General features: G+C 39.3%; 3 protein-coding genes across 5 annotated transcripts; 1 reads left to right on the top strand and 2 right to left on the bottom strand.

Moving 5' to 3' along the window:
• Positions 1 to 5,909: 5,909 nt before the first annotated feature.
• LOC108329586 (uncharacterized) lies at positions 5,910 to 9,275 on the bottom strand. Its single transcript, XM_017563861.1, has 2 exons — positions 6,945 to 9,275; positions 5,910 to 6,749 (listed from the first exon to the last, which is right to left on the bottom strand). The coding sequence occupies exons 1-2, from the start codon at positions 9,273 to 9,275 to the stop codon at positions 5,910 to 5,912; spliced, it is 3,171 nt and encodes a 1,056-aa protein (XP_017419350.1).
• Positions 9,276 to 9,711: 436 nt separating this feature from the next.
• LOC108329592 (uncharacterized) lies at positions 9,712 to 10,518 on the bottom strand. The gene has a single exon (XM_017563876.1). The coding sequence runs from the start codon at positions 10,516 to 10,518 to the stop codon at positions 9,712 to 9,714; it is 807 nt and encodes a 268-aa protein (XP_017419365.1).
• Positions 10,519 to 16,897: 6,379 nt separating this feature from the next.
• On the top strand, positions 16,898 to 19,633 carry LOC108323892 (uncharacterized). Of its 3 annotated transcripts, XM_052878545.1 has the most exons (3): positions 16,898 to 17,123; positions 17,230 to 17,339; positions 18,141 to 19,633. In XM_052878545.1, the coding sequence occupies exon 3, from the start codon at positions 18,199 to 18,201 to the stop codon at positions 19,309 to 19,311; it is 1,113 nt and encodes a 370-aa protein (XP_052734505.1). In that variant the 5' UTR covers positions 16,898 to 17,123; positions 17,230 to 17,339; positions 18,141 to 18,198; the 3' UTR covers positions 19,312 to 19,633. The 3 variants fall into 3 exon arrangements, with proteins under 3 accessions (XP_052734505.1, XP_017412194.1, XP_052734508.1); XM_017556705.2 differs by lacking the exon at positions 17,230 to 17,339; XM_052878548.1 differs by lacking the exons at positions 16,898 to 17,123; positions 17,230 to 17,339 and having other exon boundaries at positions 18,141 to 18,294; positions 18,410 to 19,633.
• The last annotated feature ends 2,297 nt before the right edge of the window (positions 19,634 to 21,930 follow it).

The raw sequence follows: 21,930 nt of genomic DNA, 5'->3' as shown, positions 1-21,930 counted from the left end.
CAACTTACAATTAAATACTCGTATTATCACCCTGATGTTATTAAATTTTAATTCTAATAATTTATTTCAGTCAAACAAATCAAAGTTCATTACGATTTCTATATAAACATAATTTCTAATATTATGTTTTTCACCTTCAAACTAAACACATTTAACTCCCTCGATCCAAAACAAAAGCTAGTTGACATACATTACATACATATTTTAAACACAAATTAAAATCAAAATTAATTATTACTGGTTTCACACGGTTACTTTAAACTTATATGACAGTTTTCGAAAGTTAAAAAACAATAATAAAATCAAACACATTAATAAATCTCTTTGACTACTGTACATTATACAAGTGTCTATCTCTAATGAACGTGGTCTTACTTTACTCAAAATTCTCATTAATGCAATTCTCTTTTCAAACTTCAACCCTTTAACATGAATCTGATTGTCGTTTACTTGTGAACAATTTGCACTAGTATTGCATTAAGCTCAAAGAATCATTATAGAAATATATCCATCTTTAAAACTGATTTCACGTCAAGAATAGCTCAAAAGTGTCAGAAATTAAACGACAAACATGATTATTTAAGAAAATATTTAGTACTCCAATTGTTGATTTATTTTTTTTACACCACCATATAAACAAATCCAGTGGTCTATTATCGAGATGCAGAAGAAAAATAATAGCGCCAAAATAAATGCTGAATAATTACAGGGATTAAATAGTGATCTTACTATTTAATATTCAATAAATATATAAATTTAATTCCGACAGTAGTTTATACTAGTATGATATTTGCATTGTGTTAACATGTAACACTTTAAAATGAACATATCACCGATAATTTAAAAATAATAAATAAATATGAAAACCAAATTCATATAAAATAATATTTTTAAAAAGTATCAATTTGAATATAGATTAATTTTAAAAGATTAAAAAACTTATTTAACTATTGTAAACACGTATTTTTTTTTTCTCCCATGTCGTTGTTCTCTGTCTTGTGAATGATTCTAAAGCCCAATTTGGCCCAAGCCAACATGTAAGGTTCAAGATTTTCTTCAACCTCAACGCAGCAGCGTTCCTGACATAATGAGCTTGTCTTTCTTTGTTCTATCACGATTGGATATTTGAACAGTGTCCTGGTTAATTTATATATATATATATATATATATATATATATATATATATATATATATATATATATGAATGGTTAAATTTTTTAAATTTATTGATTTTAATTTAATTTTTTTAAATACAAGGAAAAGCCGACATAAGTACATGGTTCTGTGTCAACTGAAGCTTGTAAAATACTGATCGTATTAAAGTATATATAATTACATAGTTGATAAATTCGATTATTTATGAGTATATAATTAAGATATCTAAAAGATAATAGTATTAACTTAATTATTTATGGACCAGAAATACCAAAGCACTCTCTTTTTTACTAAATTGTATTCAAAATTATTCTTAACATTGAATTTTGTTGATATAGTTAAAATAAGATAACAAAAGTAAAGAACTTAATTAAGAGCTTGAGAAAAGGATTAAAAAATATTTGAATTTTATAAGAAAAAAAATACTTTTATTTGTGATTATAATTGATTTTTAAGCCCAAGTCAATGTCATAAGAAGTTTAGAAAAAATCATAAATATAAGCTTGAATCTTAAACATTATAATGTTGTGTTCGCATGCACGAATAATGGTGACGACGACAGATTTGTAAGTTTGCTTTAGTAAATATGAAAAGAAGAGAGCAAAGAATTGCGAGATGCATTGCTCTCTTTTTTAATCCGCGGAAGTGCTATGATTTGGAAGAAATTATTTCAAAATGTTATTTTAACCATTGTCATTTCTGAAATGACCAACCCAAATCTAACGTGTATTATGTACTTTGAAGAATACGTGAAATCGATTTCAAATATTAAAATAAACGATTTCAACTTGGTCCATCAGAATCACCCCTCTCCACCACCCACCAGCCTCACCTTTCCCTCGCGTCCCACCGCTGTGAAAACTCCTCTTCACTTTTTCAGTACCACGTTCCACGTTACCTTACCTCTTCAAACCCATTTTGCCGTCACACCCTACGCCAAAGCGAAACACCCTACCGCCACCATGCGTAATGTTTCACCAGCTCTCACACCGGAAGCCACGACACCATTGCGGGTGGAGACGAAGATGACAAAGACATGGTCCTCGATTGACCAGCTTCAGGGGCTTCTGGCTACAACGTCCAATAATTGCGTGGCCCATGCCAAAAGGATGGTGGTAGGCACGGCGGAGGAAAGGGTGGCCAGGGGGGAACCTGTTAAAGTGATGGTGTGGTTTTGAGGCTTCTAACACTGTTTGGAAGCTGTTTCAGTAGGGATGTGGAAGCCAAGATATACACCGACCAACTCTGAACTGCTTCCTCCTGTGACGCTGTTACTATGATGTTTCTCTTCCAGTGCTATGTTCTCCGAGGGGAAAATGGGCTGGGTACCTGCAAAGGCACTCCGACGCTCAAGTCAGAAGAGGGGATTTTCCTCAATATTTTCAGTTCAAGATGATCAAGAAGAAGAAGAATAATTTCTCTCTCTTAATTTCTATAAGGGAAAAAACATACATTTTTTCTGCTCTGTTTTGTGTATTTAAAACAGTAAAATAAACCGTTTACCTGAAAGTTCGGTCAGTTACCGAAGTTGACTACCTGGGAGTTGTAACTGTTAGATCGTGTTTGATACTGGGTCAGTTATTTCCGTGATTCGTGGTATTTGACTAACATTCGAAACTGTCCGTTTGTATATGCTAAATCGCTTGGTTGTCGTGCGAGCGCTATGTGTCGCGACATCACTGACTGTCGACCGTCAGATGATCGACATCATCCTGCGAATGTCTTTAACTGTTGATCACCTGGTGATCGACATTAACATGCGAATGTTACTGACTGTCGATTACCAGGTGCTCGACATCAAACTGTAGACACTCATGACGTTAAAGGTCGACTACTGGTACATTCAGATATCCTATGGTACATGCCCCCCGAGTCCAAGTAAACGAGCACAGAGTTGTGTCTACGAGTTTACTAAAGGACGTTGAGTGGGTTGTGATGAGGGAAATAACTGACCCAGTATTTAATGTCTACGAGTTTCCCGCTTTTTTGGGGAAACGAAGAGACGCAAATTGACAGCCGTTGGATTAAAAAGGATCCTACGGTGCCTGACGATTAAACTTATTTCCTTCTTCAGCACGATTCAGAAAGGGGTTTTTCATTTTTGCGGAAGAACAGAAGTTGATAGCGTGTATTGTGAGCCAAATCGTCTCCTCTTCTTCGTCATCGCTCACGCTGCTACAAGAATTTACCAGGTAACCCTCATATCTCCTTCGTCTTAGTGTGTTTAGTGCTGTCAATGGAAGAAAAGGGGCATAACACTGGTGGCGATATGCCGGGGCCGTTATCAACGGCGGAGTGCCCCGAAGTTACCACTATACCTTATGGTGAGGACGCTTTTGTGTATGGAAATGTATGTGGTGAGGGTCCAGAGGGACGTGTAATGGCTCCGATTAGCGGGGATGAGTACGCCTGGGCGGCGCGTGAGGTGAAGGAACTTAGAAGTCAGTTCAGGAGTAGGGCAGTTATAGATAACTGAATTGAGAATAGTTGCATCCTGAGGACCCTAGGGTATCGAACATGTATTAAGTTAATAGCTTGCCGGGATGATGAGAGAGTGTGTTACGGTAGGGAGAATGCTTCTAGTGACTTTTTCTACTGTTATGCTGCGCCGTTCTATGATTTGTACCTGAGATTCCCGTTTACAAACTTTCAAATGGATGTGTTGCGCACCCTGAATGTCGCTCCTAGTCAGTTGCATCCCAACAGTTGGGGGTATGTGCAAGCGTTTGCGGTGTTGTGTCGGGCGTTAGCGATTAGGCCCACCGTAGGATTGTTTCTGTTTTTCTTTAGATGTCGACCGGTCGCGAAGAAGGGATGGGTGTCGTTGATGTCGGAGCCGGGTAATGGTCTTTTAGAACTTTACTTACAGTCGTATAGGGGTTTTAAAGAGAAGTTCTTTTAGGTGTCGATCACCGATGCGGGGCAGAGATACTTTTTCGATGGTGAGGGGAACCCCAAATTCCCCTTGTATTGGACGCAAGATCCGCTGAGGTTCACCTCTTGGTCTGAAGATAAGATGACGATTGAAGAGTTAGAGGCTCTGAGTGTGTTGACCTCTTTACCACGCCCCTTTTCTTCCCGTCAGCTTATAAATTGCCTCGAATTCGATGACGCGGAGGCGAGGGTGTTTGGTATGTGTCTTTGCTCATTGTTTTTGTAAATTTCTTTGTTGTTGCTGATTGTTCTTGGTTGACCTTTGCTTTGCAGAGATAATGGGGAGAAAAGGCAGTGGCAGAAATTGGTTCCAGTCCATCGGCAATGAGAGGGCGGAAGTTAGTCGCCCCGGGTCATCCTCCGGACATGCCGTTGGTCAACCACGTATACAAGTGTCACCAACGGGTCCAACTGTACTGTCGGTGCCGACTGACGAAACGATAGCTGTTGAAGAGCAGCTGGTGCGAAAAAGGAAAGTGAAGGCGGTCGACGTTAGCGGAGTGGCGTCGAAGAAGCAGAAAGAGAAAGCGGATGAGCCAGAGCGTCCTATCCCCCTCGGCGTGTGGGATTCTTCCTTTACTTTGGGTCACAAAGTGGAGCTCAACCTGGATAACTCAGAGAAGAAAATCATAGAGAATATGAGCGAGCAACAGATTGCCGATGCCATGCTGGAGATGACGACTCGGGCTCAAATGTTAGCTTGGCACATGGCCTATGCTTCTGATAGAGGTACGCTCCGGGTCGAGTTGGAGAAGGTACGAGCTGAACGCAAAGAACTTATTGAGGCTCGTGCTCTATGTGAGTCAAAGCAGAAGCGGTCGGAGCAACTCCTGAAAGAGGCTGAAGTGTTGTTGAATGATGCTCGGGATGCTGGCCGAACTTTGAAAAAGGAGCGCGACCAAATGTCGTCTAAGTTAGAACAGGCCAAGAAGGAAATGGCGGTGCTGATCAGGGAGAGGGACGACTTGCGGGCGGCGGACGTGGAGGATAAAGAGCTAATAGAAGAACTAAAAGATGTTGTGGTGATTGAACATACCAGAGGTTTTCGGAAGGCTCTGAGGCAGGTCGGACATTTGAGCGAGGTGTCAATCGAGGGAATACAATTTGACATTCAGAAGGACGTGCACGAGGGTCAACTGAAACCTCTGAATGAAATTCCTGAAGATGCCTTCTTGGGAGAAGGTGAAGAGGCGGTCGTTAACGATGAGCCGGCCCTGGAGACTGTCGGAGATGTTGTTAACGGCACACCTAATATTGTAATAGATTAGGATCATACATGGGGATGTAAATGCAAACATAGATATTCGTCTGACTGTTGAACTTGATTTTATTGAAAATTTTGACGATTGTGAATGGTGAACTTTGAAACTTGCTTAAGCATTCTTGGATGTTGAACTTCCTCCGTAATGACTTATGCGCTGAATATTTGTCTGCATAAATAAATGTCGAATACGATGGTCGACTAAGAAGATGCGCTTAAGTGTCGATGTCGAGCATGTAAATAGCGTCGTGTGTGTGACCGGTGCGGGTCGAGTAGGGGAATAGTGGGTGTTCAAGGGTGAACAGTTACCCGTGGGAGTGTATCCCGATTGGATTGGGTGTTCAAGGGTGAACAGTTACCCGTGAGAGTGTATCCCGATTGGACTGGGTGTTCGAGGGTGAACAGTTACCAGCTGGAGTACCTCCAAGTTGTGCGGGAATGGGCGATGACCCTGGGACTCGACATGCGAGAAATTATACATGAACTGAAATAATGATAATAATGAAGTATACTTCTCATTTGAAACTGTAATGAGTAATGTTTCAGCAAAAAATAAATGCTAACTGAAATAATATTTAAGATGAGTAGCATTCCACGTGTTGGGAATGGGCTGTCCGTCGAGGAGTTGGAGGCGATATGCACCATTCGTCATGTCTTCGGCGATGCGGAATGGGCCTTCCCAGTTGGCAGCGAGTTTGCCGTGCGCTCGATTCTTCCTAGCCTCCCCTCGTTTTCTCCAAACCAGATCGCCACTTTTGAACGCTCTGGGTTTGACTTTGGTGTTGTAACGGCGAGACAACATTCGTTTTTGTGCTTCCGCGCGGATGGTTGCAACCTCTCGACGTTCAGGAAGAATGTCGAGATTCACCCGTATCTGCTTGTCATTCAGCGTCATATCGGTGATATGTCGTCTCAACGAGGGTTCGCCGACCTCGACCGGGAGCATGGCATTAGTGCCATAGGTCAGGTTGAATGGTGTGTCCCCTGTAGATCCGTGTGGAGTGCATCTATATGCCCACAAAACCTCTGGTAGTTCTTCTACCCACAAACCTTTGGCTTCGCCGAGTCGCTTTTTTAACTCCGTAAGTATGGCTTTGTTTGCGACCTCGGCTTGGCCGTTCGTTTGAGGGTGCTCGACCGAGGAGCTGACATGTTTGATGCCCAAACTGTTGAGGAATGTCTCTAGTTTGCGCTCGACGAACTGGCGACCGTTGTCGGTAATGATCTTCTGTGGTAGACCGAATCGACATATCAGGTGCCAGATGAACTTCTGCACTCGCTGAGCACTGATGACGGACAACGGCTCAGCCTCTATCCATTTTGTGAAATAGTCGACCGCCACGAGGAGGAACTTGTTCTGCCCTTTGGCAAGGGGTAAAGGTCCAACTATGTCGAGACCCTATTGAGCGAAAGGCCAGGGAGAAATGATACCATGCAAATCCTCGGGAGGTGCGTGGATGTCGTGACCGTGGGCTTGACAGGAGATACACTTTTTGACAAACGTCTCACAATCTTGGTCGAGCGTAGGCCAGTAATATCCGGCACGGAGTACGCGTGCTCTGAGCGTTCGCTTACCCGAATGAAATCCGCATACGCCTGTATGCAGCTCACGCAAGACGTAGTCGGCTTCTTCCTCTGATATGCACTTCAATAGAGGAGTACTGTGGTTGCGGCGGTATAAGTCGTCGCCTATGTACAAGAAACGTGCAATTCGCTTTGAATCAGCCAAACTAATGCTCTCTCCCTGCTCCTGTCGCGTCATTAGATCCTTGATCTTTTGTCGCCAGTCTGCTGCAGGAGTCGACACATCGGTGACGAACGCTTCCACAACAGGATGGTCGAGCGTCATCTTGATGATTGATGACAGTTGTGCTCTCTCCTTAGAGTGAGTTAACTTGGACAGGAGATCTGCTTTCGTGTTTTTCTCCCTGGGTACATGGATGATGTTGACTTCGGTGAAATGTTGAAGTAGAGTCTGAGCTTTGTGGAAATAGCGCAGTAACTGATTATCCTTAACCTGATAAGTTCCGTTCACGTGGCCGACCACCAACTTTGAATCCATCCGACATTCTAGACGAGTGATCGTGAACTCTTTGGCTAAGGACAGACCAGCAATCAAGGCTTCGTATTCTGCCTGGTTGTTGCTAGCAGAAAATTTGAATGTGATGGCTTGTTCGACAATGAAACCATCTGGTCCTTCTAGGACAACCACGGATCCTCCCCCCCTTTTGTCGGAGGAGCCATCTACGCTGAGGAGCCACTTTGGTGTCGAGTCGTCGGATGTGTGAATTAATTCAGCTGCAAAATCTGCCAAATGCTGACCCTTGACGGAACCCCGCGGCTTATAGCGTAAACCGAACTCGGAAAGCTCTACTGACCAACAAACCATCCTTCCTGCTAAGTCGGGCTTGCGGAGGATCTTGGCTATCGAGTGATCGGTACGGACCACTACTTGGTGGCTCTGAAAATAGGGTCGGAGTCGACGCGACGCTGTGAGTAGAGCCAGTGCGATTTTCTCAATGCGAGAATATCTTTCTTCCACCCCCTGCAGCGTACGGCTGATGAAATATATTAACTTGAGGGACGGTGCTTCTTGTATTAGGGCAACACTGACGGCGTGGTGGGATGCTGCGATATACAGTTGTAAGTCAGACCCAGTGTCCGGTCTAGCCATAATTGGGGGACTAGTGAGGATGCGCTTGACAGTGTTGAATGTTGTTTCACAGTCATCATCCCAGTGTTGTGTGGTGCCCTTCTTCATGTTCTTCAGGATGGGTTTGATGTGTTCGGCTAGCTTCGGAATGAAGCGAGAGAGGGCCGTGAGTCTACCAACCAGTCGTTGTACCTCCCTGAGAGTTGTTGGGGCTGTCATGTCGAGTACAGCCTTGCATTTATCTGGGTTGGCCTCGATACCTCGACGAGTGAGCATGAAGCCTAAAAACTTGCCCGCAGGGACTCCGAAGGTACACTTAGAAGGGTTGAGGCGCATGCTGTACCTTCTGATTTGGCTAAACACCTCTTCTAAATCTTGCCAATGTTGCTCCATGGAATGGCTCCGAATGACCATGTCGTCGACGTAAACATCCATGCATCGACCTATCTGATGATGGAAAACTTTATCCATGAGGCGCTGGTATGTCGCCCCGGCATTCTTCAAACCGAACGGCATTACTTCGCAACAATAATTGGCGCGCTCGGTAATGAAAGCTGTCTTGCTTTGATCAGGTGCGTACATGGGGATTTGGTTGTAGCCCGAGTAAGCGTCGAGGAAGCTGAGCACGACATGTCCGGAAGCCCCGTCTACCAACCGATCAATGCTAGGCAAGGGATATGAATCTTTAGGACACGCTTTGTTGAGGTCGGTGAAGTCGACACACATTCTCCACTGGCCGTTCGACTTCTTGACCATGACTACGTTCGACAACCACGTAGTGTAGTTTAACTCTCTGATGAACTGGGCGTTCATCAGCTTCTCGACCTCGACCTGAATGGCCTTTCGCTTCTCTTCTCCGAACCTTCGCTTCTTTTGCGCGACAGGGCGTGCCTCTCTGAAGATTGACAACTTATGGGCCATGACTCCGGGGTGGATTCCTGGCATGTCGGAGGCCGTCCACGCGAACAAATCCGCGTTGGCTCGGAGCCTATGTCTCAGATCCTGTTCATCCTTCAAAGTGAGGTCCGCGCCAATGTTTGTGTTTTTGGAGGCATCCGCTGATAATGAAAGGAATTTGACATCGCCTTGTGGATGGAGACGCTCATCTATATTGGTTCGGGGGTCCAAGTCGATCGCCGCGGTCTCAGCTCCTCTAGCCCTTTTGGTTGGGACAAAAGGGGTGACCTTAAGCCCGGCCACATAGCACTGTCGAGTCGTTCGCTGATCGGCTCTAACGGTGCAAATGGTGCCACGTTCCGTGGGAATCTTCATGGCCAGGTGAGGGGTGGAAACAATGGCTCCAAATGCATTCAGACAGGGTCGCCCTAACAAGGCGTTGTACATGTGTTGGCCTCGACCAACAGAAAGCGAATTCTAAGTTTCGGTGTCTCCCGACCAGTTCCAAGTCGCGTTCGTAGGTCAAGGTACCCCCGGGTGTCAACTCTTTCCCCTGCAAAGCCGACAATTTGCTCGTTGAAAGGAGCAATAAGGTCCTCGGACAGGTCCATCTTTTTGAAGGTGGACCAGTCTAAGATGTTGACCGAGCTCCCCTGATCAACGAGTACCTTGCTGACGTCGTACCGAGCTATTTCAGCCGTGATGACCATGGGATCATCGTGATCGGGCGCGTGAAAATCTGCATTAGTGAATGTAATATCAGGAATCGACCGAGGCTGTCGATCCACCATGTGTACTGACTTTAACTGTCTTAGATGCCGTTTTCTGGCAGAGGACAACACTCCCCCCCGGCGAATCCACCCGATATAGTGTCAATTCGACCTCGGACTGAACGCTCTCTTTCCGTCCGTCGGGGTGGGCTGCGCGACCGCCTGCGGCGTCGGTCATCCCTGGGAGGAGATCGCTCAGGGCTCCGTCTGGAGGGATCCTTACGGTGAGGAGTTGTGGCTCGGGTAGAGATTCTGTCTTTAACGTAGTTCTGGAGGTAGCCTGCTCGGATGAGTCGCTCCAGCTCGTCCTTCACCAAGTTGCATTCTTCTGTGTCATGTCCATGATTCATGTGGAGACGGCAGGCCTTGCTGCTATTCGCGTTCTTGGGAGTAGCTCGTCGCCGCACAGTTAGGAGTTCGGCGTGCAAGGCCTCCTCAAGCACCTTTGCTCTGGGTGCGTTGAGGGTCGCGTAGCGATCGTACTTAGGCGTCCACCTTGACTCTTTTCGGGGCGGTCGGTCTGATTTATAGTCGTTGGTTGATCGCTTTGCGGTTTTCTTTACATCATGGCTGGAGGTATCCTGTTTCTGTTTCTTCCGAGAATTGCGGAGATCCTCGATGTGGATGAACTTCGCAACTGTGGATTGCAGTTCTTCCATGGATGCTGGAGGGTCAGCGTATAATTGTTCCGCAAAATATCCTGGCCTTAAGCACGAGGGTAGATTGCTGATGATAAAGGTGTGATTGATATCTTTCACACGCCGGGCCGTCTCGTTGTATCGTTGCATGAACGCGCGTAACGTTTCATCTTTTTCCTGCTTGGTATTCACAAGCTCAGCAGCAGTCATCTCCGGTTTTCTATTGGTTGCGTATTGTTTTCTGAACAGAGTTTCAAGCTGCAAAGCAATCTACCGAATTACATGGAAGAGTGTGGAACCACTCCAAGGCCTCATCCTTGAGGGATAAAGAGAAAGCTCTGCAGATGAAAGGGTCATTATCCGTGTAGAACGTCATGGCATCTACAAAATTGCGCAAGTGATTGTCAGGATCGGCGATGCCATCATAACGTTCCAGCGCTGGGGGAGGTTTATCCGGCATATGCGCCTGCATGATGGCCTCTGTGAATGGGAGCAGGTTAGTGAGGCGCATGGAATTAGGCCCCTTCCTTCCTCCGTCGAAGGGGTCAGATGGTCCTCCATGGTGGCTCGCTTCATTGTTATCCTGCCGATTAGAGGCAGATACTTCTGGCGGTGGGTGTTGCGCTCTCAGTGCCGCCAGCTCCTCCGCCTGCTTGCGCTGAAGTTCTTGTTGCTCCCGTATAGTTTGCGCCTGTGCCTCGATCTGGGTCTGCAGTTGTTGGATCAACTCGCGAGTGTTGAAGTCTTCCATAGCTCCGGTGGTCGTCGTTGGGATATCAAATCTCGGCCCCACGGTGGGCACCAAAATGTTTCAGTAGGGATGTGGAAGCCAAGATATACACCGAACAACTCTGAACTGCTTCCTCCTGTGACGCTGTTACTATGATGTTTCTCTTCCAGTGCTATGTTCTCCGAGGGGAAAATGGGTTGGGTACCTGCAAAGGCACTCCGACGCTCAAGTCAGAAGAGGGGATTTTCCTCAATATTTTCAGTTCAAGATGATCAAGAAGAAGAAGAATAATTTCTCTCTCTTAATTTCTATAAGGGAAAAAACGTACCTTTTTTCTGCTCTGTTTTGTGTATTTAAAACAGTAAAATAAACCGTTTACCTGAAAGTTCGGTCAGTTACCGAAGTTGACTACCCGGGAGTTGTAACTGTTAGATCGTGTTTGATACTGGGTCAGTTATTCCCGTGATTCGTGGTATTTGACTAACATTCGAAACTGTCCGTTTGTATATGCTAAATCGCTTGGTTGTCGTGCGAGCGCTATGTGTCGCGACATCACTGACTGTCGACCGTTAGATGATCGACATCATCCTGCGAATGTCTTTAACTGTCGATCATCTGGTGATCAACATTAACATGCGAATGTTACTGACTGTCGATTACCAGGTGCTCGACATCAAACTGTAGACACTCATGACGTTAAAGGTCGACTGCTGGTACATTCAGATATCCTATGGTACAGAAGCAATTAAAACAATATGGTGGAGGAGACAGGTGGAGAAAGATTGTTGTTTGCATGGGTATGGAGTGCTAAGTAATTATTTGTAAATAAAGACATTGTTACGTCACGTGCCTAGGTTTTTACCAACATTCTCAGTATATTTCTTACTTATTAATTTTACTTGACAAATTTATTTTATTTTCAAAATTATTTTTTATTTTTTTTCTTGTTATTATTTACAAATAATTATATTATTAACAAAATATCAGTTTATATTATTTTTTCACTAAAGATATTTTGGTAATTTAAATTTTTATTTATGAAAACAGTTTTTTGTTTATTATATCAGTTAAATTTTATATAAACTTTCGTATAATTTTGTAAGGTCTTGAAAATTTAAATCACTGCCACCTGTCAAATCACGTCATTAATGCTCTAAAATCCAGTCCAAAATTTGTATTAAGAAACGCACCCAAATCCCCACACTCTGATCTTCATTAATTGCACCGTGCCACGTCAAAACGCACTCACACTCACTCTGCATGCATCTGCCAAGTGTCACGACTGGAACATTTGAAAATAGATAGTGGAGAACAAGTGGCATCAGGAGAATGGACGTTCGTCCTGCGTGGGAAGGGAAAATGATTTCTCTGAAAACACTTCCCCTCATTCCCTGCATTCACCTTCTCCCTCACGAAACTCTGGATTTTCTTCTTCTTCAGCTTCTCTCTAAAACTCCTTCATCTTCTCTCTAAGATAACTCATCATCATATCCTCCGATCCCATTTCAGAAACCGTAGGACCATTCACGGCATCGTGAGCTTTCACTGGAACCGAACGCTTTAGAGTTCTGTGACCGGTAAGTTTTCAAACTCTAAACACCCTTTTCTGAGTTGTATGCGAACCCTGGTACAACTGCATATTAGAATATAAGCTAAGTTCTTCTACGTTTCTTGTGATTAGATTTAGTGAAACACTTGAGAAGCACGTTGAGGGTAGGAAACTGTATTTGGGCAAGTTAAAAAGCATTCGCTTAGGGCGTTCACTGCTGAACCAGGTAAGGGAAGCTTATTAAGTTTAATTCATGTGTATGTGTTGTGCCGTATGAACTGTATGAAATTATAAAGTATGAAATGTGTATTTTTGATCCTTGATGTATGATCTGGATGATGTGATGATATATGAAATTTATGAGATGTGCTAGGATATGAGTAGTTAAAGGTATGAAGGTTTATACTGAAAAATGAGTTACTGTAATTGAGACTGGAAATATGAAATACTAAGAAAATGAACGTTCGTTATCGAACGGTCTTTGACCGTTCGGTATTTTGTACTTTACTTGAAAACAGAATTCTTTCATTTGGAAAGAATACTGTGTTAGGACGAACGCCCTCTTCTATTAGTCTTACGTTTGAGCGTTCGGCCAAACAGAGATACTCTGAGTATTAAGCGAGAAAGTGAGAAGCTTAGATAAATACCATCTTATATACTTAGTCATTCCTAAATAATTCCCTTCACTATGAATATCTTATACAAATTCCCTTTCTATTAATATTTTGCCTCAGCAATGGGTCTCGACCCAGAGCGTACGTCCTAAGTAGCGCTCGGTCTTATACCGAACGCTCGCCCTAAAAGTGTAAATGATAAGTAGCGCTCGGTTCTATACCGAACGCTCGCTCTTTCCGTAATTAACAAATAGCGTTCGTCCTGAATTGAAATAGCGTTCGTCCATAAAATTAAATAGCGTTCGTCCAAACAATAAATTTATATCCGCTACCGCGCTCGGTCATTGACTGGCGGTTAGTACCTTTTATAAATTCGTATCTGTTTCAATATCTAAACTTCTTATGATGTCTTTATTCATTTGAATTCAATCTAAAGTCCTTGAATTTAAATTATTTTAAGTATCAGTTGAATCACTATAGAGTCAGTCCATATAATTGATTCAAGTGGTCACAACGTTCGTCCTTGGAAAGACGTTCGTTTTCCTTCTATCAGAAATGAGTGTCTCTCGGTATCATATTAACGTTCGTCCTTGGAAAGACGTTCGTTTTCCTTCTATCAGAAATGAGTGTCTCTCGGTATCATATTAACGTTCGTCCTCATTATGAAGGGGGTTGAACGCTCGTCTTTTTATGAAAGTGGAACTAAGAATGAGAATGAGATTTAGAGGGAATTATATAATGTGCGAACCGTATATGAGATGAAATTATGATTATGGAATTTGAACGAGCGTTCCAAGGAGGAACGTCTCTATGATTTGAATATGAGAAGTTGTGTAGTATGACCATGGTAAATTTACTGATGGCAGTTCATCCTGATATTCCGTGAGTGCTCGTCCTCAATTAGAGGGGAGTAGGTCATGTGTGGGAATGGCAGGAGGTCCTAGTCCTACTGAGTACTTTGGACTGATAGGGCTAACCTCGGGTGGCAGCTGTTGAATGTGTACAGTTATCACATCACCCGGGTGCACGAACGCCTGTAGGTACATGGATTCATACAGTCCGGACGGTCTGTCTTAGGAGAGTTTGAACTGATTATATGTGTTGTGATATCTTTATGAATGTTGAAATGTTATGTGTATGAATTATTTGTGAATTAAATTCAATAAGCTTACCCTGTGTTGTTTTCCTTGTGTTGTCGTTCGTCCATGAACGTTCGTCTTGTCTATGCAATGATCATCCGTGTGGATGTGAGCAGACGGAGAGGCGTTGCTTGAAGAAGCGCTAGAAGAAGAAAATTTGGAGGACGCCAGTCTGGTTGAAGTAGAGGTTAAAGCCGAGCCCTAGAGCGCTCGTTAAGCTGTAGTTTTTATCTTTGCGGTTAGCTTTTGAACGTTCGGTTAAAGTTTGTAAAACCGTTCGTCTTTAAACTTTGAAATACTGCTGTATGGTATTTTATCCCTGTATGTTATTACGTTCGGTTTTGGAATTTTTGTGTTTAGTGTAAAACTGCACGTTTAACTATTAATTGTAATTAATTCTAATCTATGGTAATTACTATATTTTGGGATGTTACAAATTTATTTTCAAATTCATTCTCATTCATCCCAAATTCCTTAAAAAAACACCCAATTTACTCTTTAATATTCTCAAATCCATCAACTTCTCTCTCAAATTCATCCCTCTGAGTAAATACACCCTATAGAAGGAGCCAATTTTTTTAATATAACTAAATAATCCTGACATTATTTTATATTATTTTTACAAAGAGGTTAACATCATTGTTTTATTTTATGATTTTAAAATTAATGTGTTGTATGACTAAATAGCATTTGATCATTGATTTTATTTGTCTTATATTTATAAATATAAATATATGTAAAACTAAATTTTCAATTTGTTGTAAATATCATATCATAGAATTAAAATTATTTACTTTTTCAAAATAGATAATAGTGAAACAACGGAGGATACATAAAATAAACAATTCAAGTAAACTTGTATATCAATAAATAGAGGGGTATCAACTTAGAAAACATTATAAAATTATATTTTATGCTATGTATGTATAATATATAAAATAAAATCCCAAAATACAATTTTGAGAAGTTTTTATTTTTATTTTATATATATAAATTGGGTCCTCACACCCGTCACATTTCTTTCAAATTATTTTAGTTTGATTATAATTAAATTCTTCTATATTTATACTAAATAAATATACTTGGATTTATTTGTTGACTCATATATTCCATTCATATGTTATTATTTCTAGTTAGTTTTGAGCAATAGGACTTTTTCATATATGCAATAAGAATTTTGAAAAATAGATTAAACTCTTATTTATCATTATTCAATTTCTTCATCTTAAATATAAATATAAATATGGGTGCAAACATGTTACTACAACAACTATAAATATTATTGAATAAACACAAGTATATTATATATGATTGAAACATTCTGAAGATTATTTAGAATTTAAATTTATCTTATTCTATGAATAAAGCTCGCCATGTAAAAAGCTTAACCTATGAGGATTGAAATTAAAAAAAAAAAAAACTGAGAATTATTTACTGTGTTCTTGAGCTTAGTAAGCTAGTCTCTAAAGCATTAAGTTTTTTAAATACCTTACAAGCACAAAGTAAGGTTTTTTTGAAAAAAAGTTGGAAATATCTGAATTTTGTTTTATGGCGTGATAATATGGATTGAAGGATGAGAGGTGAAAGAGAAAAAAGATTAGAGTGGACCATTAAGATGTCGGTTATGATAGGTTAGAGTGGATTTGTTAACTGGAATACACTGAATCACATATCCTAATATTAAAATGCACTAAGATTCATGGAATAAGAATATAATTTATTTTATGCCATCAAATATTAAAAGCCATTTTTAACCCTTAAGAAACAGACTCTGAACTAAACCTTCCGAATTCATCGCCCTGTTCCTTACTAGACGCATGGCACTTTGAACCTTCCAATATTCCCAATATCCAAATCTAACAACGCTTTTTTTAATAGATAAACCCTAAAACTATAACCCCCACAGATAAAGAAAAGGAAAAAAAACAAAGGACTACTTCAGTTTACTGTTCAGTGGAAGGTGAACCAGTAATTGTTTATCCCTATTTTTTTAGATATATTAACTATTTTTTAGTTACTTTAAAAATATTCTTTAATAAATTTATATTTTATTTTTATTTATTCGTGTTCTTAACGAAAGGTTCTTTAGGCGTGTATAATAAAATTAAATATTTTATTTGCATAAATAAAACACTATATTTGTTCACTGGTGTTGCTATCGAGCAATAATTAGTAGAAGACGAAGGTGTTAATGTATGATGTTGATACTAACGTTAATGTTGTCGTTAAGGAGGTTTGAGAAAAGTTTATGATTTGTTCACTCTGAGAAAAGTGATTTTAGGATTTAAAAATAAAATTTTTATTATTTATTTGAATGATTTTGAAATGTAAATTTAAAAATAATTTTTTTTAATTTGTCACATCAATCTAATCTTATACTAATTTTTATAAAAATTATTTTCAAATTTATTTTTAATTATTTTTAAATTTACTTAAATAAAAATTAAAAATAATAAAAAATTTATCTTAAAATAAAAATAATAAAAAAATTTATTTTTCTCTCGTATTAATTCTCGCGTGTGAAGTCGATAAAAGGTTAATTTGCTGTTTTGTTTTTTCTGGTACCTTCACTTCCTCTGGCTCTTTCTCTCTTTCTTACTACCCAGAGTCCAATTTTACGAGAAAAGGATACAATTGGGAGCTAGGATTGGGATATTAAGAACACCTATTTTCGCTCTTATCCTCTCCCCTTCTGTCGCTCTTCGCTACCTTTCAATGGATTTTCGCAATCCATTTCGACCCTCTATTCCTATCTCTTTCTTACCTTCTGCAACTTCTCTAAGGTACTCTTCTATTCTTCGTTCTTCTTCTTCTTCATGCATTTATAGCCCTTTTTATTGTTATTGTTGTTTTTCTTTACAATTCTTTATTTAGTGCGCGGGTTTGCAGTTTGCATGGGTGTTTCATTGCGGTGTGGGGGGCCAAAAATGTGTTCTTCACGATTCCCAGAGGCCAATTTTTTTTGTCTCGTTTCTGAAACTTAGGTTTGCCAATTTAAGGTGGTTTTCCTTTCAATATGGGTTCTGAGAAGGGTGAATATTTCGTTTGTCTTTTGTTCGGGAGAAGGGGAATCGATTCGAATGATTCCTCGTAGATTATTACCGAACGGTTTGATTCCAAGTTTCTGATTCCGTTCCTTTATGGTTTATTGTCGGGTTTAGGAGTGGATTATTAATTGCTGTGTCAAACTTAAAATCATCACTTGTAAAGGAATGTCATGATAAACCGTAAAAGTCTGAAATCTTTGTGATAGATAGGCTTAACTATTTTGTAATTTATTGGCATTGGTGATATAAGGGGAAGAGTTAGGTCATTTGTTTCAATTTTGGCCGCATTGTTGTCTTAATTCTCTTGCCAAACTTCTTGTTCAAAAACTGTTTTCCAAAAGTCAGAAACTAGTTGGTTCTGAGATTTCTTTTTCATTACAAATGTCTGCACTTTTCTATGCATACCGAATATCCTTTGTTCATATTTGGTTGGTGTCTATCGAAATGTGACTTCAATGTGAGAATACTTAACTGTTTGGAAATTTTGGTATCTTCTGTTAACAACAAGCACAACATCTTTTTTGGAAAATCCCCTGTTTAGCTGCAATTGTAGCCTTGCTATGTTTTAGCGTGCGGTATGTCTATGCTAAGAGATTCACTCTCCTTGGTAAAAAATTTCGAGAGTTTTCATCATTTTTATGAGGACTTATGCCGCACTTTTTTCTTAACCTTAGTATTCATATATCTCATGAATTGTAGAATATGATCACTTTTTGTTGCTGTTTCTGATCCCTTACGTTAAAACTGGTGCAGGCGAACATGATATTTCTGAATTTGATTGTCAAGCTGGGGAAATCAATTAGAACATTCAATGTTTCCCCTTCAAGTGCAAGGCCTGGTTCCTCGACCACGCCTCATTTCTAGGAGAAAACCTCCCATGTTCTTTTGTTTGTTACTTCTATTACTGGTGCCAATTTTTTTGTTTGGAATTTTTGTCCATGGCCAGAAGATTTCTTATTTCTTCCGTCCCCTTTGGGACAACCCGCCTTCTCCTTTCAAACGTATGCCTCACTATTATGCAGAAAATGTCTCCATGGACCACCTTTGCAATCTTCATGGTTGGTCCCTTCGCTCTGAGCCTCGCCGCATTTTTGATGCTGTCATTTTCAGCAATGAGTTAGACCTGCTAGAGATCAGATGGCGCGAACTTTTTCCCTATGTATCAAAATTCGTGATCCTTGAGTCCAATACAACGTTTACAGGCATTCCAAAGAGACTCTTCTTTGCGTCCAATCTTTCAAGATTTGCCTTTGCCATGCATAAGACTGTCCATGACATTTATCCTGGCAGAGTTGCAGTCCCTGGATCATATGAGGACCCATTCATGCTTGAATCAAAACAACGGGGGGCTATGAACTCATTGTTACGCCGTGCAGGCATTTCCTACGGTGATATTCTTCTCATGTCAGATACAGATGAAATTCCAAGTCCTCATACTTTGAAGCTACTTCAGTGGTGTGAAGGGATTCCTCCCGTAATGCATCTTGAGTTGAGGCATTACATGTACTCATTTGAGTTTCCGGTGGACTACAGCAGCTGGCGTTCCACTGCCCACATCTTTGGTCCCCGGACACAATACCGCCACTCACGCCAGACAGACTTAATCTTCTCCGATGCAGGATGGCACTGCAGCTTCTGCTTTCGGTATATTTCAGAGTTTGTGTTCAAGATGACTGCCTATAGCCATGCAGACCGTGTGAAACGGAAGTCTTTCTTAAGTCACTCAAGAATTCAGAACAACATTTGCAAGGGAGATGACCTTTTTGATATGCTCCCTGAGGAATACTCTTTCAAAGAGTTGATTAAAAAGATGGGGTCTATACCCCGTTCAGCTTCTGCAGTTCATCTTCCTGCATACTTGATAGAGAATGCAGATAAATTTAAGTTCCTTCTTCCTGGAGGTTGCTTAAGACCACCAGAATAAATGCTCCTTTTATCAACGTAACATGTATATATATTTGCTAGCTACTTTTCGGGCAGGATACCTTAGACAGCACCTACATTCCTACTTTTATCATTGTTCTTGAAAATTAGGCAGCATTGGAGAATGGGGCGCGATAAATCAGTTACTACACATTTTGTAGCTGTAGAAACTATTACTACACATTTTGTAGCTGTAGAAATTCATCCTGCTCGTGTACCATTTTGGTAATGCAGAAAATCCCTTTGTTAAGTGCAGGAGAGAACTAGGAACTTGGTTAAAGTACAGAGAGCTTCAACTGACATAAATGGTGATAAAAGAAAAATAATACTTTTCTGCATGTGTTTCCTTATTCAAGTGGTTTCTTTGAACAAATGGAACTTAAATAAATTTCATCAGTCGTTATTTCTTTGTCTGAAGAGAACTTTTATCTTTATGTTTTTCTCCATTTTGATACATAAAGGTATAGCAGAGGGTACAGTTATTGATTACAACGTATGTTTTCTTTGTCTAGAGATAGTATGAATGCCACAAATTCAATATTTTTGAGTAGTCCTTGTAAGAACAGTATTATCCAAAGAAGAAATTGGACTACAGAACCATATAACACTGTTTTTGGCGATGATATTACCCTTCTTTGGTTGCCATAAGGAGAATCAAACAGACTAACATATGATATTCCTTCTCTTTCCATATTTGATGCATTTCAGATGTAAAAGAATAACAAGAAAAGTATATTTAATACGTAAGTGAATCTTACAGTTATTTGACTTTTTCTGTTCATGGAATCATCTCCTTAAATCAGAACAGTGAGTAGATTGAGTATGAGTTGAAACATTCTTCTCTCTCTTACTTGTTGGTTGATTGATATGCAACAGATAGAAATAATTTAAGAGTACAAAAAGCAATGAAAAAAACATCTACAAAATGTTTTGAAAGATGTGGATGAAAAATAAATATATAGACTTAATTTGTCCCCATCAGTGACAAGGTTTTGGGTGCAACTTCCTCCCTTCATCATGTAATATAAACAAAGTTAATGTCCTTCATCTTCAAATTTCAAAACACATGATAATGTCAATGCTGTGCTTTTATAAATTGATAATTTTCCTTTTATACTTTCTATGTATTAAAACCAAGAATATAATAAAAAACCTCTAAACACATAAATTTTTTAAAATATTAAAAAATCTTTAAAATAAATAAATAAGGGTCCTTGTGAATAAAATTTAAATTGTATTAAATAAAAATAAACTTTTCTCTAAATATCAAAATCAACCCTTGTTCGTTTGTTTATGAATTCAATCTATAGTAACTATTTACTTTAATCATTAAGATAATTATAAAGTGTATCATATGATCGACTGGTCAGAAATAGATCGGACGCTTAATTATTAGTTAGATGAAACCAAACGAGTTACTTATCATTGAGCGATAATAAAATCAAATCGAACTGTCTTGTTAAAGAGTGATTATCTTTTCAATTGGGTCATAATTAAGTTATTATTAATTAATAACTTACACTAAAATCTATAAATATAGGTAGGTGATTTTGTATTTACTGTCCCATTAATGCTTAAGCCGTTGAGTTTTTACCGATTTTGACACTAGAGTACTTTATGCAGGTAATCTTCAAGCATAATGGATAAACGCTACCAACAAATAATAGTATGAAGACAAATAATTTGACTTAGCATTTGGACCCTTTTATAACGTATAAGATATTACATCGTTGACTTCGATCCCTATACTCAAAACATGAAGTATTACACCTAATGTTGTCTTTAACCTAATATTTTACTACTTAACTAAAGACTTATTATTTAAATGTGAGTTGGATTAGAGATTATTGTGAATTTTTGTAGTAATTCATTCTTTATTTAAAAAAAACATTTATTAAATAAATTATAAAATAAATGATAAATAAGCTTTTGTCCAAAGTGTTAAATCTCACCTTGAATTTGGTTTAAATTAAAAAAAAAGTTGAAAATAATATCAAGTGTTCTAAAATAATAATTGTATGTTTATAATAGATTCAATTACTTTTGGATTAAGATTCATTTGGCTATGCAATAGAAAAATTAACATAGTACATATATGTTAAATTTTAAATGTTAGAATAATTTAAAAAAAATACATTTTTTAAAAGTTAAAGCTGAAAATTTTATTCAATTTTTATCTTTTTCAAATATTTTAATTGGTTCGTTTTAATGTACATACTCTCAAACGGGGAAAATGTTGTCCATTGTTTTAAAAGTTCAAAATTGTTAAGACTCTCAAAGGGAAAAATCTTGTCCATTGTTTTAAAAGTTCAAACTTATTAAATATACTTAATTATAGATTATTCTATATGCTTGTTACTTATCATAAATGAAAGGAAGAAAGAAATAATTAGGGCTTAAAATAATTTCAATATAAATAAAGATAAGAATTATATTTTTATGCAAGATAAAAAAAATATTAACAATTAATAAAGTAATGCCAAAGGAAAAATAAGTGAAACAAATAATTGAAATTATTTAAAGGCATGCTAACAATATAGGAAACTGCAGTGGAACTCATATCGTGGTGTTAGGCCCCTCTGCACCTGTCTCTGACTGCAACCTTCTCTTCATAGATATT

Source organism: Vigna angularis, chromosome 1 (genome assembly GCF_016808095.1).
Source record: "Vigna angularis cultivar LongXiaoDou No.4 chromosome 1, ASM1680809v1, whole genome shotgun sequence".
Lineage (NCBI taxonomy): Eukaryota > Viridiplantae > Streptophyta > Magnoliopsida > Fabales > Fabaceae > Vigna > Vigna angularis.
The sequence above is the reverse complement of the archived record's forward strand: the minus strand, read 5'-3'. Positions and strand labels throughout refer to the sequence as shown.

Excerpts from the sequence above, each read along its gene's own strand:
- LOC108329586 (XM_017563861.1), bottom strand. The coding sequence starts at position 9,275 with ATGAAGATTCCCACGGAACGTGGCACCATTTGCACCGTTAGAGCCGAT. Across the intron at positions 6,750-6,944 it reads TGCGTGAGCTGCATACAGGC|GGTCTCGACATAGTTGGACC; the intron begins GTATGCGGATTT and ends TTCGCTCAATAG.
- LOC108329592 (XM_017563876.1), bottom strand. The coding sequence starts at position 10,518 with ATGACTGCTGCTGAGCTTGTGAATACCAAGCAGGAAAAAGATGAAACG.
- LOC108323892 (XM_017556705.2), top strand. The coding sequence starts at position 18,199 with ATGTTTCCCCTTCAAGTGCAAGGCCTGGTTCCTCGACCACGCCTCATT.